The 18,408-nt window shown below is 45.0% G+C and overlaps 2 protein-coding genes across 2 annotated transcripts in view; one reads left to right on the top strand and one right to left on the bottom strand.

The window, feature by feature from the left end:
* The window catches only part of LOC138661546 (antigen peptide transporter 2-like), a 41,051-nt gene extending 38,428 nt beyond the window's left edge, over positions 1 to 2,623 (bottom strand). Inside the window, exon 1 of the mRNA XM_069746344.1 lies at positions 2,506 to 2,623. The gene's annotated coding sequence lies outside the window, so the exon portion shown is untranslated. The remainder of the gene's footprint in view (positions 1 to 2,505) is intronic.
* A 58-nt stretch (positions 2,624 to 2,681) lies between these two features.
* The window catches only part of LOC138661545 (antigen peptide transporter 1-like), a 20,455-nt gene continuing 4,728 nt past the window's right edge, over positions 2,682 to 18,408 (top strand). Inside the window, exons 1-9 of the mRNA XM_069746343.1 lie at positions 2,682 to 2,816; positions 7,490 to 7,976; positions 8,673 to 8,787; positions 9,441 to 9,571; positions 9,650 to 9,855; positions 10,605 to 10,802; positions 11,223 to 11,351; positions 11,831 to 12,019; positions 12,116 to 12,289. Coding sequence (XP_069602444.1) covers positions 7,493 to 7,976; positions 8,673 to 8,787; positions 9,441 to 9,571; positions 9,650 to 9,855; positions 10,605 to 10,802; positions 11,223 to 11,351; positions 11,831 to 12,019; positions 12,116 to 12,289 — 1,626 coding nt within the window. The 5' untranslated portion in view covers positions 2,682 to 2,816; positions 7,490 to 7,492. The remainder of the gene's footprint in view (positions 2,817 to 7,489; positions 7,977 to 8,672; positions 8,788 to 9,440; positions 9,572 to 9,649; positions 9,856 to 10,604; positions 10,803 to 11,222; positions 11,352 to 11,830; positions 12,020 to 12,115; positions 12,290 to 18,408) is intronic.

The raw sequence follows: 18,408 nt of genomic DNA, 5'->3' as shown, positions 1-18,408 counted from the left end.
AAACAACTCCATAAAAAAAAAAATTGAACTAGTTCTACAAAACAACAAAAGCCTCGTTCCGCTCCATCAAATCAGAAAATGTTGATATTTTTAAATTAAAAAAAAAATTTAAAACCATAAAACATAAAAAAAATATTTGGAATTGCAGTAATCATTCCGACCAGCAGAATGAGGCTACTTGGTCGTTTTTAACACAAAATGAGCGCAAAAAAAAAACGGAACAAAAATATTTCGCCCCAAGTAGAAATGTATTCCTGATTTTAGTACGTTGTATAGTAAAATAAATGGCGTCATCCTCAAAGCTTCATGTGGGACCATGGATCAGTGTGAACATGCCGCTCTTCACTTTCCATTTTTCCTCCTCACTTCTCAAGTAACTTTTTTATTTTTCTGTGCACTTGTTTTTTTTGCTGCATGAGCTGTAGTTTTTTTTCATCACCGTTGTGGAGTCCATACAACTTTCTCATCTTTTTATTACATATTTTTGGGATGGGAAATGACCATAAAAGAGCAATTCTGCCATTTTGATTTAGATTTTTTATCGTGTTCTCAGACTACAGGCTGGGCTTCAGAGGTGTCAAACATGGGGGTCTCCTGGTGGCCATGAAAATACCACTGGCCCACCTCAATCATGTTGTGGGGGTCCGATGGGGGTCGGTAGGGACACCACCACTATTTCCAACCTGCTAAATCCTGCTCAGAGGTAAACCTCTTCCCAGTGTGATGTAATAGCAAGTCGCACATTGAATGCCAGTGTATGAAGCAGGCTCAGGAGCTGGGCCCGCACTATACCCGGGAGGTGGCAGCTGTGATACACAGCCAACATCTGCCTGTAACAACTGCAAGCTCAGATCGCTGCTGTTTAACCATGTAATGCCGCTGTCAATCACTGACGGCAGCATTTAAAGAACACATTTGTCGGCTCCGGGATTGCGTGAGGCCAAAGGGTTGTCATAGAATCCAGGGACCTACTAAAGTCCTCCATGGCTGCCATCTTGGACCTGTGAAGTTTATAGCTGGACTCCATAAAAGGTCATTAATAAAGCTAGATTCTGCAATACAGTACCATGGTAGTATATGGAACAAGGGATCAATCGCAGGTTTAAGTCCCTTAAGGGGACTAAAAATTAAAGTAAAAAAAAAAAACAATAAAAAAATAAAAATAATAACTCAAATCACCACTTTCAACCGTCTTACTGGTAAAGAAATAAAAGAATAAATAACCATAGTCGTTATCGCCGCGTCTGTAAAAGTCCAATCTATCAAAATATAAAGTTAATTATGTCGAATGGTAAACGCCATAAAGAGAAAAAATTGAAATAGCAGAATTGCTGTTTGTTCGTTTTTTTGTGCCTCTAAATCTCTGCAATAATGAGCAATCAAAACGGTGTATTTACCCCCAAACTGTATCAATAAAAATAAGAGCTCGCCACGCAATAACGAGCCCTCGCACAAACGATCCAGGTCTCAGAAAATGGGAACACAATAGAAAAAAGAAAAAAAAAGAAAGAAAAAATTCGAATTATTTCATTTTTTTAACCATTTAAATAAAAATAAAAATCTGTAGAACTTTGGTTTTGAAGTAATTGCGCTGGACTGGAGAATCATGTGACCCGGTTATATGTATACCACATTAAACAATGGCAGAATGACGCTTTATCTTCGTTACTATGGCCATGTCTGGGGAAAATAAGAAAAAAAAGTTCTGGCTCTAGGAAGGAGGGGAGGAAAAAATGGAAGCGCAAAAAAATGAAATCTGGGAACGCTGAACATGGCGTCTGATCTCCGGATGGCAGATTATAAAGCGGAGGACTGACGGTGCGTGGAGGACACAAGGGAAGGGGTTAAAGAGAGCGGTCGCGTCTCTGGAGGACGGACCTGGGGCGGTGTGACTATTATACAGCAAAATAACATTAGAAATATACAAAAATAAATAGATTTATATATTACTTACTATTTGTTTCATAAATGTTTACATATATACAGATATATCTATCTTTATGAATAAATATAGTGCTGTGGAATATGCTGGCGCTATATAAATAAACTTATTATTATTTCTTTATATACAGTATATGCAAAAAGTTTAAATAATATAGATATGTTTATTGTTGTATATTTTCTAATGTTCCAGTGTATCACTGCTTTTGCTTTATTTTTTATTTAGTTGCTTTTTTCTATTACCTTTTGGATTATTCCGACCCATTATATATTTAATAATTTCCTATTTTTTTGCATTATATATATATGTCTTTTAATTCGCCTCTGTTTCTATTTCTCTTTGCAAACAGAAATGGGGGGAAAAAAAGTAGATTGATAAATAAACTAAAAATAAATTCTATGCAAGTTTTGATCGTCAGGTGGAAAATCCCTTCCGGCACTAAGGGGTTAAGGAGCTGAACTCTGGTGATTATTTCCCATCCATCATATCGGGACTGATCGGGACATAGATAGGTGATGAGTGGATGACACCCTGCTGGGAGTTGTAGTGCACACTGTACTCACTGCGTCCGCTGCGTCTTCTGCGGCTGTGACTGAGCCGGGACGCTGCGGGTGTCGGTGCCCGGGTGTCGGTGCTCACATGTAGCGGCCGGGTGTCGGTGCTCGGGTGTCGGTGCCCGGGTGTCGGGTGTCGGTCCTCCTCGGCTAGTTATGAGCCGTCCTGTGTAACACTGTATTATATTACCGGTAACTTTCACTTTCGATCTCCTGTCACTGCAGCGATTCCGGGAAGCCCCGGGGATTTCTGATCGTCCGCACAGCAGCAGCAGCAGATCCCATCGGATCAGAGGCAGAGAGGATCGCATCGGGCTGAGGTACAGTGATACGGGGGAGGCCGCATTTATGCACTTTATTTATGTATTTGCAGTTTTTCTTTACACCATTTTTGGGTCCTTCAGACTTTCCTATCTCTTTATACCATTTTTTTTGGGGGGGCGAGTTGTTCCCCATTATACTTTACTAGATGGTGGCCCGATTGTAACGCATCGGGTATTCTAGAATATGCATGTCCACGTAGTTTATTGCCCAGTCACGTAGTATATTGCCCAGCCATGTAGTATATTGCCCAGCCACGTAGTATATTGCCCAGCCACGTAGTATATTGCCCAGTCACGTAGTATATTGCCCAGCCACGTAGTATATTGCCCAGCCACGTAGTATATTGCCCAGCCACGTAGTATATTGCCCAGTCACGTAGTATATTGCCCAGCCACGTAGTATATTGCCCAGCCACGTAGTATATTGCCCAATCACGTAGTATATTGCCCAGCACAGAGCCACGTAGTATATTGCCCAGCCACGTAGTATATTGCCCAGTCACGTAGTATATTGCCCAGCCACGTAGTATATTGCCCAGCACAGAGCCACGTAGTATATTGCCCAATCACGTAGTATATTGCCCAGCACAGAGCCACGTAGTATATTGCCCAGCCACGTAGTATATTGCCCAGTCACGTAGTATATTGCCCAGCCACGTAGTATATTGCCCAGCCACGTAGTATATTGCCCAGCCACGTAGTATATTGCCCAGCCACGTAGTATACTGCCCAGCCACGTAGTATATTGCCCAGTCACGTAGTATATTGCCCAGCCACGTAGTATACTGCCCAGCCACGTAGTATATTGCCCAGTCACGTAGTATATTGCCCAGTCACGTAGTATATTGCCCAGCCACGTAGTATATTGCCCAGTCACGTAGTATATTGCCCAGTCACGTAGTATATTGCCCAGCACAGAGCCACGTACTATATTGCCCAGCCACGTAGTATATTGCCCAGTCACGTAGTATATTGCCCAGCCACGTAGTATATAGCCCAGTCACGTAGTATATTGCCCAGCCATGTAGTATATTGCCCAGTCACGTAGTATATTGCCCAGCCACGTAGTATATTGCCCAGTCACGTAGTATATTGCCCAGCCACGTAGTATATTGCCCAGCCACGTAGTATATTGCCCAGTCACGTAGTATATTGCCCAGCCACGTAGTATATTGCCCAGCCACGTAGTATATTGCCCAGTCACGTAGTATATTGCCCAGCACAGAGCCACGTACTATATTGCCCAGCCACGTAGTATATTGCCCAGTCACGTAGTATATTGCCCAGTCACGTAGTATATTGCCCAGTCACGTAGTATATTGCCCAGCCACGTAGTATATTGCCCAGCCACGTAGTATATTGCCCAGTCACGTAGTATATTGCCCAGTCACGTAGTATATTGCCCAGCCACGTAGTATATTGCCCAGCCACATAGTATATTGCCCAGTGACGTAGTATATTGCCCAGCCACGTAGTATGTTGCCCAGACACGTAGTATATTGGCCAGCTACGTAGTATATTGCCCAGACACGTAGTATATTGCCCAGCCACGTAGTATATTGCCCAGCCACGTAGTATATTTCCCAGCCACGTAGTATATTGCCCAGCCACGTAGTATATTGCCCAGCCATGTAGTATATTGCCCAGCCACGTAGTATATTTCCCAGCCACGTAGTATATTGCCCAGCCACGTAGTATATTGCCCAGTCACGTAGTATATTGCCCAGCCACGTAGTATATTGCCCAGTGACATAGTATATTGCCCAGTCACGTAGTATATTGCCCAGTCGCGTAGTATATTGCCCAGCCACGTAGTATATTGCCCAGCCACGTAGTATATTGCCCAGTCGCGTAGTATATTGCCCAGTCGCGTAGTATATTGCCCAGCCACGTAGTATATTGCCCAGCCACGTAGTATATTGCCCAGTCGCGTAGTATATTGCCCAGTCACGTAGTATATTGCCCAGCCACGTAGTATATTGCCCAGCCACGTAGTATATTGCCCAGTGACATAGTATATTGCCCAGTCACGTAGTATATTGCCCAGTCGCGTAGTATATTGCCCAGCCGCGTAGTATATTGCCCAGCCACGTAGTATATTGCCCAGTCGCGTAGTATATTGCCCAGTCGCGTAGTATATTGCCCAGCCACATAGTATATTGCCCAGCCACGTAGTATATTGCCCAGTCGCGTAGTATATTGCCCAGTCGCGTAGTATATTGCCCAGCCACGTAGTATATTGCCCAGCCACGTAGTATATTGCCCAGTCGCGTAGTATATTGCCCAGTCACGTAGTATATTGCCCAGTCACGTAGTATATTGCCCAGCCACGTAGTATATTGCCCAGTCACGTAGTATATTGCCCAGTCGCGTAGTATATTGCCCAGCACGTAGTATATTGCCCAGTCGCGTAGTATATTGCCCAGTCACGTAGTATATTGCCCAGTCACGTAGTATATTGCCCAGCCACGTAGTATATTGCCCAGTCACGTAGTATATTGCCCAGTCGCGTAGTATATTGCCCAGCCTCGTAGTATATTGCCCAGCCACGTAGTATATTGCCCAGTCGCGTAGTATATTGCCCAGTCACGTAGTATATTGCCCAGTCGCGTAGTATATTGCCCAGCCACATAGTATATTGCCCAGCCAGATAGTATATTGCCCAGCCACGTAGTATATTGCCCAGCCACGTAGTATATTGCCCAGTCACGTAGTATATTGCACAGCCCACGTAGTATATTGCCCAGCCACGTAGTATATTGCCCAGCCACGTAGTATATTGCCCAGTCACGTAGTATATTGCACAGCCCACGTAGTATATTACCCAGTCACGTAGTATATTGCCCAGCCACGTAGTATATTGCCCAGACACGTAGTATATTGCCCAGCCACGTAGTATATTGCCCAGACACGTAGTATATTGCCCAGCCACGTAGTATATTGCCCAGACACGTAGTATATTGCCCAGCCACGTAGTATATTGCCCAGTCACGTATGTCACAGGTTAAAAAATAAAAAATAAACATACTTACCTTCCGATCCGAGGGCCCCGTGTAGTTCCAACATACTCACCTTGCGATCCTTGTAGTGCGCGGCTGCCGCCATCTTCCGTTCCCAGGATGCATTGCGAAATTACCCAGATGACTTAGCTGTCTCGCGAGGCCGCTAAGTCTTCTGGGTAATTTCGCAATGCATCGCCGGGAACGGAAGATGGCGGCTGGGTCGGCGGACTACGGAGGGTGAGTATAGCAGGTTTTTTGGGTTTTTTTATTATTATTTTTAACATTACATTTTTTACTATTGATGCCGCATAGGCAGCATCAATAGTAAAAAGTTGGGGACACACAGGGTTAATAGTAGCGGTAACGGAGTGCGTTACCCGCGGCATAACGCGGTCCGTTTCCCCCGGCATTAACCCTGTGTTAGCGGTGGCTGGAGGGGAGTATGCGGGCACCGGGCACTGACTGCGGGGAGGAAGGAGCGGCCATTTTCTTCCGGACTGTGCCCGTTGCTGATTGGTCGTGACTGTTTTGCCGCGACCAATCAGCGACTTGGATTTCCTTCACAGACAGAGGCCGCGACCAATGAATATCCGTGACAGAAAGACAGAAGGACAGAAAGACGGAAGTGACCCTTAGACAATTATATAGTAGATTATTAGCCGTTGTGGCAATGTCAGATGTATTCATTTCATCATTTATAAGAGTTGAGCAAAAAAAGCTTTGTAGGACCCCGGTCTTAGCAGTCACGTTGGTGGTCCCAGAGATCTTGGTGGTTCCAACGATCACGTTGGTTGTCCCAGCAATCGTGTTGGTGGTCCCAGCGGTCACATTGGTGGTCTCAGAGGTCTTGATGGTCTCAGCGATTGCGTTGGTGGTCACATTGGTCCCAGCGGTCACGTTATAGGCCCAATCGGTCACGTTGATGGTCCCAGCAGTCAAGTTGGTGGTCCTGTTGGCCTTGTTGGTGGTCCCAGCAGTCACGTTGGTGGTCCCGTTGGCCTTGTTGGTGGTCCCAGCAGTCACGTTGGTGGTCCCGTTGGTCTTGTTGGTGGTCCCAGCAGTCACGTTGGTGGTTCCAACGGTCATGTTGGTGGTCCTTGGCTACGAGAGCAGCTGCCTCCTACCTGCCGATATCCACAGTTCCTCTGATTGGTCGGCCAGGAGATTTCATGACATGACCCCGAGCTCACAAACCAGAAAATGCGCCATGCCGGTAGGTAGGAGAAGATCCACAGGATTTGGATCTGGTGGCCAACGACCACCAATGTGACCGGGTTCCTGCAAATCTTTTCACTCAACTCTATTTTTTACATTATGTGACATGAACATGAAAATTAATTTTTCTTTGCCGTTTCTAAAAAAAAATGTGTAACTATTTTTTTTACATCTTTTACTAGTACTTGAACCTGTGCTCACTTGATCACCTCGATAATCGCCTTGTACCACAGGCGTCATTTAATTTGTTTGTCTGTGGGCTGTATTTTACCACAGTCACTGGTTTGGGGAGTTTAACCCCTTAGCTACTGCACTAAGTGCTGACCACTGCATCTAGGCGGTGAGTCGGAAGGAGATGGCTTCCTCTGTCCCTCCATGACGCCTTCATTATCTATAGTCCGCCATAATTACATAATCACAGTCTTATTCGTGCTATTTTCTCTCTGTTATCAGGCGATGCATCCCGTCTGCTCATTGTGCTGCCTCCTCGGGGTGGACTATGCCACTTTGCACCTGCTGACCCTTCTTTTGCCCCCAAACCTCCTCCAGACATGGGTACTGGGCCTGGTACGACTGGTTATCTTGACACTTGGCGTGGGACGAATATCAAAACTGCCCCCCTGGTTACAGGAGAATCCATTACTGCTGTCCTCTGCCGTCCTCACCCTGCTGGTGCCATGTTGTGCGACCATCACTGCTGTCCTGCTACCACGGACCAGCACAAACCTCCTGCATCGATCCGGCCACGCAGACCTGTTCTTCTACTCGTACCTCATGACGGTGACGTCCACCCTCGTCTGGCACCAGCTCTTCCTGGAGGATGAAGACGAGGATGATGTGACGGAGTCACCGGCCTCAGTGTGGAGATTACTGGACCTTCTGAGGCCCTACGGGTGGCGGTTCCTGTGGGTGTCCGTGTTTTTGGTGCTGTCTTCATGGAGTGAGTATTGTTCTCTGGTATCTGCCCCTCAGTCTCTTAGGGACGCTGTCAATTTTTGTTTTTGCGCTTACGTTTTTTGTTCCAAGAGCCCAAACTTTTTTTTACCTTTCTGTCCCCATGGCCATATGAGGGCTTGTTTATTGCAGGACTAGTACGGTGCGGTACAGTAGTTTTAGTCATTAATTTTACCGCATAATGTAGTAAAAAAATCGGGGAAAAAATTCAGTGTGGTAAAATGGTTTTTATGGTATTCATTGTAAAGTAAAAATGACTTAACAGCATCACTCTAAATCCCATTTCCATACACCCTATTGGGGAATTCTGACTAAATAAGGGGGTCCTCTGTTCAGGACCCTCGTCGTTCGGAGCACAGAGTGGTTACATAGAGCAGCTCTTGATCTGGAGGACCCGCGTTACACAGATGAACCATTCATTTGAACTGTATTTGTGTAATGCTTCATTTATCCTGTAGGGGCACTGCAGAGAAATGAAACACTTACTGTTCACAATAGCCATTGTACCCAGATGACCACTTAGGTCCAACATCTTCATAATGTCAAGGATCCCCTCTAACAGCGATACTGGACAATCCCCTTAGCTAGCACAGTCCAGTATGCTCCTCTGCTATATTAAATACTAGTGTGGATGATCGGCCCATGATTATAACGTGTGGCTCCTTGTGTCCCGTGTAACCAGGTGAAATGGTTCTGCCATCGTACACAGGAAAGATGACAGACTGGATCCAAGAGAAGAAAGATCCCTCCATATTCTGGAACTCCATCATGGCGATAAGTCTGATCACACTCTGCAGGTGAGGACGCCGATGTTGGTTGTGCAGCATCATCCCCCCTTCTCCCCATCTCACAGACACAGAGATACTGCAGCATCATCCCCCCTTCTCCCCATCTCACAGACACAGAGATACTGCAGCATCATCCCCCCTTCTCCCCATCTCACAGACACAGAGATACTGCAGCATCATCCCCCCTTCTCCCCATCTCACAGACACTGAGATACTGCAGCATCATCCCCCCTTCTTCCCATCTTCCTTCTCACAGACACAGAGATACTGCAGCATCATCCCCCCTTCACCCCATCTCCCTTCTCACAGACACAGAGATACTGCAGCATCATCCCCCCTTATCCCCATCTCCCTTCTCACAGACACAGAGATACTGCAGCATCATCCCCCCTTCTCCCCATCTCCCTTCTCACAGACACAGAGATACTGCAGCATCATCCCCCCTTCTCCCTATCTCCCTTCTCACAGACACAGAGATACTGCAGCATCATCCCCCCTTCTCCCCATCTCCCTTCTCACAGACACAGAGATACTGCAGCATCATCCCCCCTTCTCCCCGTAGTCGGTACATATCGTGCACAGGGCCCATTTCTGCTCAGCGCACACTGTCTGTACAGTACATCTTGTTTTCCTATCAGTAATGGTGATTTTGTTGCGTGCAGCGCTGTGACCGAGTTCCTCTGTGACTGTGTGTACAACGTGACCATGAGCCTGGTGCACACCCAGACCCAGGGGAGGCTGCTGCACACCATCCTGACGCAGGACATCACGTTCTTCGACACGGAGTCCACAGGTGATGTGCGCACAGACGACGTCTGACGGGGCCTCGCTGATCGCGTCCTGTCTCCTAAACATGGCGCTTCCTTTCCAGGTGACATCACGTCTCGCCTTACGAGTGACATCACAGCCATGAGCGAGGCGCTGAGCCACGACCTCAGCCTGCTGATGTGGTACCTGATGAGGTTGATATTCCTGGTCATCTTCATGTTCAGCTTGTCCGCTAAGCTGACGCTCTTCACTATGCTCTGCCTCCTGGTGATCACAATCGTCCCAAAACTATCGGGAGCCTTTTCCCAGGTGAGACCGATGATAGCGTATGATAGTGACACTGCTGAGGCTTTGTTCCAGTTGCGCAGCAACAAGTCTCTCCCCAATCCTGAGCTCCAGACTCATGGCTCCTTACATTCAATTCAGAATGTACTGACTGCAAGCGGAGATCTTAAAACTCCTTAAAATTGCACCTTACCCACCGGGCAGCTTTGTTTTTTTCATGTTTTTGTATTTTTTTTCTTCTTCTTCCAAGAAGTTGTTTTTAGGAGGACGAGTTGTACTTTGGAATTACACCGTTCACTTTACCTTATAATTTACAGAAAAATAGGAAAAAATTCCAAGTGCAGTGAAATAGTGAGAAAAAAAAAACACAACTCCACCATTGTTTTGTGGTTTCCTTTATATTATGCAATTAAACTGACAGAGTAAAATGGCCGGCCGGGTCAGATTGATTACATTTTTTATATATTTTAGTGGCTAAAATATATTTAGAGCTTTATAAATCATATTCAGGATCATGTCACCGTTGTCTGAGCCCCCGAAACGTTTTCATTTTCCATCTATGGATCTGTGTGAGGACTTGTTTTTTGCGGGATGAGCAGACGTTGGTCTTTGGTGCAACTTTGGGTACAAAAAACAAAAAACTGCTGCGTTTGCCAGTGAGTACCAAGGACAGCACCACGGCAGCCATGTCTGGATACACCCTAACATACAAAAGCAGCGTACGTGTGAGTCCACAAGGAGACCAACCAGATAACGTTCCTTCTTTTCTGCAGAGTTCAGCTGTTAAGGTCCAGAAATCCCTTTCGGCAGCCAATCAGGTGGTGCTGGAGATCTTCTCCAACATGAAGACGGTGCGGAGCTTCGCTAACGAAGATGGAGAATGTCAGCGCTACGAGGCCAAGCTGCAGGACATCTACGCGCTCAACAAGGTGGAGGCCATGGCCTACGGTTTCAACTCGGTGGCCAACAGTGTGAGTACTGGGTGTTCTCCGAGGTCGTCCCGCGAGGAGCCATGAGTTGTAACAAGGACTGACACTGGTTTTAAAATGCCTTACCACCGTTCCCCTCCATAGCTCTGCTCCGAATACTTTCTAGCCCCATCTCGACTGGCAGGAATAGCAGAAAATGCCGACTCAGCCAGTCACTGTCCGCAGCGGTGACTCGTAGCAGTCCCATAGACAATGAATTCATGAGCGTCCATTCATTTCAATAGGTGACTTTAGAGGCACGTTCTCAGAATCTGACTCTAGGTGTCCTCTCTAATCAGCTCTTTAAAGGGGCCCTAGAAAGAATCCTTTAATAAAGAGAACCACACATCCTGCACCGCCCCAGCAGTGAATTATGGGGGTGGCACAGATTGGGACACTAACGTTCAGTGTTTTTCCCCACAGATGTCCGGGCTCGTGCTGAAGGTGGCCATCCTGTACTTTGGTGGCCGGTTAGTGACGTACGGCGAGGTCAGCGGAGGGGAGCTGGTGTCGTTTGTCCTGTACGAGCTGCAGTTCACGGAGGCTGTGGGGGTGAGCGGCTGCATGTACACAAGGTGACCTCTGTATTGGGCATGGCGTGCAGCTCTATGTGCTGCTATATAGGGGGTCTCATCCCTAGAGGTCAGATCGCTGCTGCATTTATTGTGTATGGTATAGGGGGTGCAGTTGGCAGTCACGACCCAGGAGAAGGGGAGCTTGAGATGTGGGCACCATGTGGCACAATGTGTCAGCCTGATAGATGGCATCAGGGGGTGAGCGGCAGCGATGCCGTCACATCTACAGGTATCCTGGGACGTGTCCACCATCAGATGGCATCATCCACCTGTCCTATTCATTAGAGCAGGACTCATGGAGGACATGTGCAGACCCCATTGTGCACACCATGGCTGAACACTCAGATATAATATAGCGGCCGCCCATCAAGATGGTGAATGCCGCATCTGTAAGTGACATTGCTGCCCTGCCACTCTGACCTCTCCTTTAATAATCCCCTCCGCCTCTTCATCCAGGTGCTGCAGAGCTTGTACCCAAATGTAAAAAAAGCCGTAGGATCATCCGAAAAAGTGTTTGAGTACATGGACCGGACTCCGCAGCTGCCACCACCAGGAAACCTCAAGCTGGCTCATCTTAAAGGACACGTCCAGTTCAAGAATGTCACATTCTCCTACCCGAAACGGAAGGACACCCCGGCTCTACAGGTACGGAAGTGACCGGATGATGTTCAGACTCAGACGGTGGTTTCTCTAACACTGATACACCTGTATGGACTGATACATATTGTTATAATCCTCTAGGATGTCTCTTTTGACCTACGTGAGGGGCAGGTGACGGCTTTGGTTGGCGCTTGTGATGCTGGTAAATCCACCGTGGTGCAGCTGCTGCTGAAGTTTTATCAACCACAACAAGGACAAATCCTCCTGGACGGGAAACCGGTATCCGAATATGACAACGAGTATTACCGGAGAATGGTGAGACCCCCATGCGTGCATGTCGGAGGGGATATTGCAGCCACCCACATCTAAAGTGAAAGCTCCTCATCATACTGTGTAATTATTGAAATAATTAACTACTTAAAGGAACGGATTATTCCCATTTTCATGAAAGGACATTATTGGGTATTGCACTTTTGCAATTTACTGTATATTAAAATTTGCAGTCGTTCTTGACATATTAACATGTTTGTCTACAGCTTGTTGCCTAGGAGACCGACCACCGCTGCCAAACGTTCAGTGTTTACAAGCTCTTTTCTGTGTAACATGTCAGTGCTGCACTGAAGCTGTCCAGGATCGGTGGAGCGCGCTGTTACCTCCAAATCCTGTCCAGTTTCAGCACAGTGCTTACAAACTGGACAGCAGTGGTGGTCGGTCTCCTAGGTAACGAGCCGAAAAGAAAAGTGTTAATATCTCAAAAACTGTTGCAAATTTTAATAAACAGGGAATTGAAAAAGTGCTTGTTTTATAGGCACTTTTTTTTCTAAGAGTGAGGTTCAGGCAATTAAAATAAAAGTAACTAATAAAAATAAATTAAAAATACATAAAATATAATTTCTATCAAAAAGAGGTAACATCAAAATGTTTGGTAGGTAATAAAAATGGCAAATAATTCTATTCTAGGGTAACACTATGGACCACATTTATTACATTTATGGCCACCAGTTTTTGCATTAAAGTGAGTTCCAAATAGTTGCAACTCGCACAAAAAGTCACAAATATTCACTCTGCACATCACTCACCAAAACTGATGTGAGGATGTGCAGCCGACAACTTCCAGGCAGATTTATTACGTCTACGGCCGGCTTCACACTTGCGAGTTTTACGGACGTAAGAGCGCAGAAACTACGTCCGTAAAACTCGCAAAACAAACGGCACAATTATTCTCTATGCCCCTGCTCCTATCTGCCGTATTAAACTGATCAGTATTATACGGCTTTCTACGGCCGTAGAAAATAGCAGCATGCTGCGTTTGTCACCGTATTGCGCAAATAAAACATCAATGAAAGTCTATGGAAGCCCCAAAAATACGGATTACACACGGACCAGCAGTGTGACTTGCGAGGAATACGCAGCGGTGTTAGAGAGGAAAGCCGGCAATTCAGTGCGGTGTACAGTAAAATCACACTGACAGCTTACAATAGAATAGGTATAATAAATGTGTACACATAGAATAGGTATATATATATATATATATGTCAGTGAGACACATATATATATATATATATATATATATATATATATATATATATATATATATTAATATTTCTTCCAGCGCTAGATAGCTTTAAAGCTGGTAATTCAATTGCCGGCTTTTGCTTCCTCCTTCCTAAAACCCGACATGATATGAGACCTGGTTTACATACAGTAAACCATCTCATATCACCATTTTTTTTTTGGCATATTCCACACTACTAATGTTAGTAGTGTGTATATGCAAAATTTGGCCGTTCTAGCTAGTAACTTAAGGGGTTAAATGGCGGAAAAAATTGGCGTGGGCTCCCGCACAATTTTCTCCGCCAGAGTAGTAAAGCCAGTGACTGAGGGCAGATATTAATAGCCTGGAGAGGGTCCATGATTATTGGCCCCCCTGGCTAAAAACACCTGCCCCCAGCCACCCCAGAAAAGGCACATCTGGAAGATGCGCCTATTCTGGCACTTGGCCACTCTCTTCCCATTCCCGTGTAGCGGTGGGATATGGGGTAATGAAGGGTTAATGCCACCTTGCTATTGTAAGGTGACATTAAGCCAGATTAATAATGGAGAGGCGTCAATTATGACACCTATCCATTATTAATCCAATACTAGTAAAGGGTTAAAAAAATACACAAACACATTATTAAAAATTATTTTAATGAAATAAAAACAAAGGTTGTTGTAATATTTTATTGAACGCCCAATCCAATGACTGAAGACCCTCGTTCTGTAACAAAAAAAACATAATAAACCAACAATATCCTTACCTTCCGCAGATCTGTTAAGTCCAACGATGTAAATCCATCTGAAGGGGTTACAATATTTTGCAGACACGAGCTTTGCTAATGCAACGTTGCTCATGTCTGCAAAACCCCAGGGAATGAAGGTAAAGTAGGTCAATGACCTATATTTACCTGCATTTGCGGTGAGGCGCCCTTTGCTGGCTGTTCCTAGATCGTGGGAACTTTCCTAGAAAGCTCCCTGGCTCGAGTTCATATGAGGACAACCAGCAGAGGGCGCCCTCTTATGATCTCGAGCCAGGGAGCTTTCTAGGAAAGTTCCCACGATCTAGGAACAGCCAGCAGAGGGCGCCTCACCGCAAATGAAGCTAAATATAGGTCATTGACCTACTTTACCTTCATTCCCTGGGGTTTTGCAGACATGAGCAACGTTGCATTAGCGGAGCTCGTGTCTGCAAAATATTTTAACCCCTTCAGATGGATTTACATCGTTGGACTTTAAAGATCTGCGGAAGGTAAGTATATTGTTGGTTTATTATGGTTTTTTTGTTACAGATAGAGGGTCTTCAGTCATTGGATTGGGCGTTCAATAAAATATTACAACAACCTTTGTTTTTATTTCATTAAAATAATTTATAATATTGTGTTTGTGTATTTTTTTAACCCTTTACTAGTATTGGATTAATAATGGATAGGTGTCATAATTGACGCCTCTCCATTATTAATTAGGCTTAATGTCACCTTACAATAGCAAGGTGGCATTAACCCTTCATTACCCCATATCCCACCGCTACACGGGAATGGGAAGAGAGTGGCCAAGTGCCAGAATAGGCGCATCTTCCAGATGTGCCTTTTCTGGGGTGGCTGGGGGCAGGTGTTTTTAGCCAGGGGGGGACCAATAACCGTGGACCCTCTCCAGGCTATTAATATCTGCCCTCAGTCACTGGCTTTACTACTCTGGCGGAGAAAATTGTGCGGGAGCCCACGCCAATTTTTTCCGCCATTTAACCCCTTAATTTACTAGCTAGAATGGCCAAATTTTGCACATACACACTACTAACATTAGTAGTGTGGAATATGCAAAAAAAAATGGGGATATGAGATGGTTTACTGTATGTAAACCGGGTCTCATATCATGTCGGGTTTAGGAAGGAGATAGCAAAAGCCAGTAATTGAATTACCGGCTTTCTGCTATATCGCGCTGTATGAAATATTAATATATATACATACAGTGGGGCAAAAAAGTATTTAGTCAGTCAGCAATAGTGCAAGTTCCACCACTTAAAAAGATGAGAGGCGTCTGTAATTTACATCATAGGTAGACCTCAACTATGGGAGACAAACTGAGAAAAAAAAATCCAGAAAATCACATTGTCTGTTTTTTTATCATTTTTTTTGCATATTATGGTGGAAAATAAGTATTTGGTCAGAAACAAACAATCAAGATTTCTGGCTCTCACAGACCTGTAACTTCTTCTTTAAGAGTCTCCTCTTTCCTCCACTCATTACCTGTAGTAATGGCACCTGTTTAAACTTGTTATCAGTATAAAAAGACACCTGTGCACACCCTCAAACAGTCTGACTCCAAACTCCACTATGGTGAAGACCAAAGAGCTGTCAAAGGACACCAGAAACAAAATTGTAGCCCTGCACCAGGCTGGGAAGACTGAATCTGCAATAGCCAACCAGCTTGGAGTGAAGAAATCAACAGTGGGAGCAATAATTAGAAAATGGAAGACATACAAGACCACTGATAATCTCCCTCGATCTGGGGCTCCACGCAAAATCCCACCCCGTGGGGTCAGAATGATCACAAGAACGGTGAGCAAAAATCCCAGAACCACGCGGGGGGACCTAGTGAATGAACGGCAGAGAGCTGGGACCAATGTAACAAGGCCTACCATAAGTAACACACTACGCCACCATGGACTCAGATCCTGCAGTGCCAGACGTGTCCAACTGCTTAAGCCAGTACATGTCCGGGCCCGTCTGAAGTTTGCTAGAGAGCATTTGGATGATCCAGAGGAGTTTTGGGAGAATGTCCTATGGTCTGATGAAACCAAACTGGAACTGTTTGGTAGAAACACAACTTGTCGTGTTTGGAGGAAAAAGAATACTGAGTTGCATCCATCAAACACCATACCTACTGTAAAGCATGGTGGTGGAAACATCATGCTTTGGGGCTGTTTCTCTGCAAAGGGGCCAGGACGACTGATCCGGGTACATGAAAGAATGAATGGGGCCATGTATCGTGAGATTTTGAGTGCAAACCTCCTTCCATCAGCAAGGGCATTGAAAATGAAACATGGCTGGGTCTTTCAACATGACAATGATCCAAAGCACACCGCCAGGGCAACGAAGGAGTGGCTTCGTAAGAAGCATTTCAAGGTCCTGGAGTGGCCTAGCCAGTCTCCAGATCTCAACCCTATAGAAAACCTTTGGAGGGAGTTGAAAGTCCGTGTTGCAAAGCGAAAAGCCAAAAACATCACTGCTCTAGAGGAGATCTGCATGGAGGAATGGGCCAACATACCAACAACAGTGTGTGGCAACCTTGTGAAGACTTACAGAAAACGTTTGACCTCTGTCATTGCCAACAAAGGATATATTACAAAGTATTGAGATGAAATTTTGTTTCTGACCAAATACTTATTTTCCACCATAATATGCAAATAAAATGTTAAAAAAACAGACAATGTGATTTTCTGGATTTTTTTTTTCTCAGTTTGTCTCCCATAGTTGAGGTCTACCTATGATGTAAATTACAGACGCCTCTCATCTTTTTAAGTGGTGGAACTTACACTATTGCTGACTGACTAAATACTTTTTTGCCCCACTGTATATGTGTCTACTGACATTATATACAGTTAGGTCCATATATATTTGGACAGAGACAACAATTTTCTAATTTTGGTTATAGACATTACCACAATGAATTTCAAACAAAACAATTCAGGTGCAGTTGAAGTTCAGACTTTCAGCTTTCATTTGAGGGTATCCACATTAAAATTGGATGAAGGGTTTAGGAGTTTCAGCTCCTTAACATGTGCCACCCTGTTTTTAAAGGGACCAAAAGTAATTGGACAGATTCAATAATTTTAAATAAAATGTTCATTTTTAGTACTTGGTTGAAAACCCTTTGTTGGCAATGACTGCCTGAAGTCTTGAACTCATGGACATCACCAGACGCTGTGTTTCCTCCTTTTTGGTGCTCTGCCAGGCCTTCACTGCGGTGGTTTTCAGTTGCTGTTTGTTTGTGGCCTTTCTGTCTGAAGTTTAGTCTTTAACAAGTGAAATGCATGCTCAATTGGGTTGAGATCAGGTGACTGACTTGGCCATTCAAGAATATTCCACTTCTTTGCTTTAATAAACTCCTGGGTTGCTTTGGCTTTATGTTTTGGGTCATTGTCCATCTGTAGTATGAAACGACGACCAATCAGTTTGGCTGCATTTGGCTGGATCTGAACACACAGTATGTCTCTGAATACCTCAGAATTCATTCGGCTGCTTCTGTCCTGTGTCACATCATCAATAAACACTAGTGACCCAGTGCCACTGGCAGCCATGCATGCCCAAGCCATCACACTGCCTCCGCCGTGGTTTACAGATGATGTGGTATGCTTTGGATCATGAGCTGTACCACGCCTACGCCATACTTTTCTCTTTCCATCATTCTGGTAGAGGTTGATCTTGGTTTCATCTGTCCAAAGAATGTTATTCCAGAACTGTGCTGACTTTTTTAGATGTTTTTAGCAAAGTCCAGTCTAGCCTTTTTATTCTTGATGCTTATGAGTGGCTTGCACCGTGCAGTGAACCCTCTGTATTTACTTTCATGCAGTCTTCTCTTTATGGTAGATTTGGATATTGATACGCCGACCTCCTGGAGAGTGTTGGTCACTTGGTTGGCTGTTGTGAAGGGGTTTCTCTTCACCATGGAGATTATTCTGTGATCATCCACCACTGTTGTCTTCCGTGGGCGCCCAGGTCTTCTTGCATTGATGAGTTCACCAGTGCTTGCTTTCTTTCTCAGGATGTACCAAACTGTAGATTTTGCCACTCCTAATATTTTAGCAATTTCTCAGATGGGTTTTTTCTGTTTTCGCAGCTTAAGGATGGCTTGTTTCATCTGCATGGAGAGCTCCTTTGACCGCAAGTTTACTTCAC

The sequence above is a fragment of the Ranitomeya imitator genome, chromosome 2 (assembly GCF_032444005.1).
Source record: "Ranitomeya imitator isolate aRanImi1 chromosome 2, aRanImi1.pri, whole genome shotgun sequence".
In the NCBI taxonomy this organism is placed as follows: domain Eukaryota; kingdom Metazoa; phylum Chordata; class Amphibia; order Anura; family Dendrobatidae; genus Ranitomeya; species Ranitomeya imitator.
This window is presented reverse-complemented; position numbering and strand designations above follow the sequence as displayed.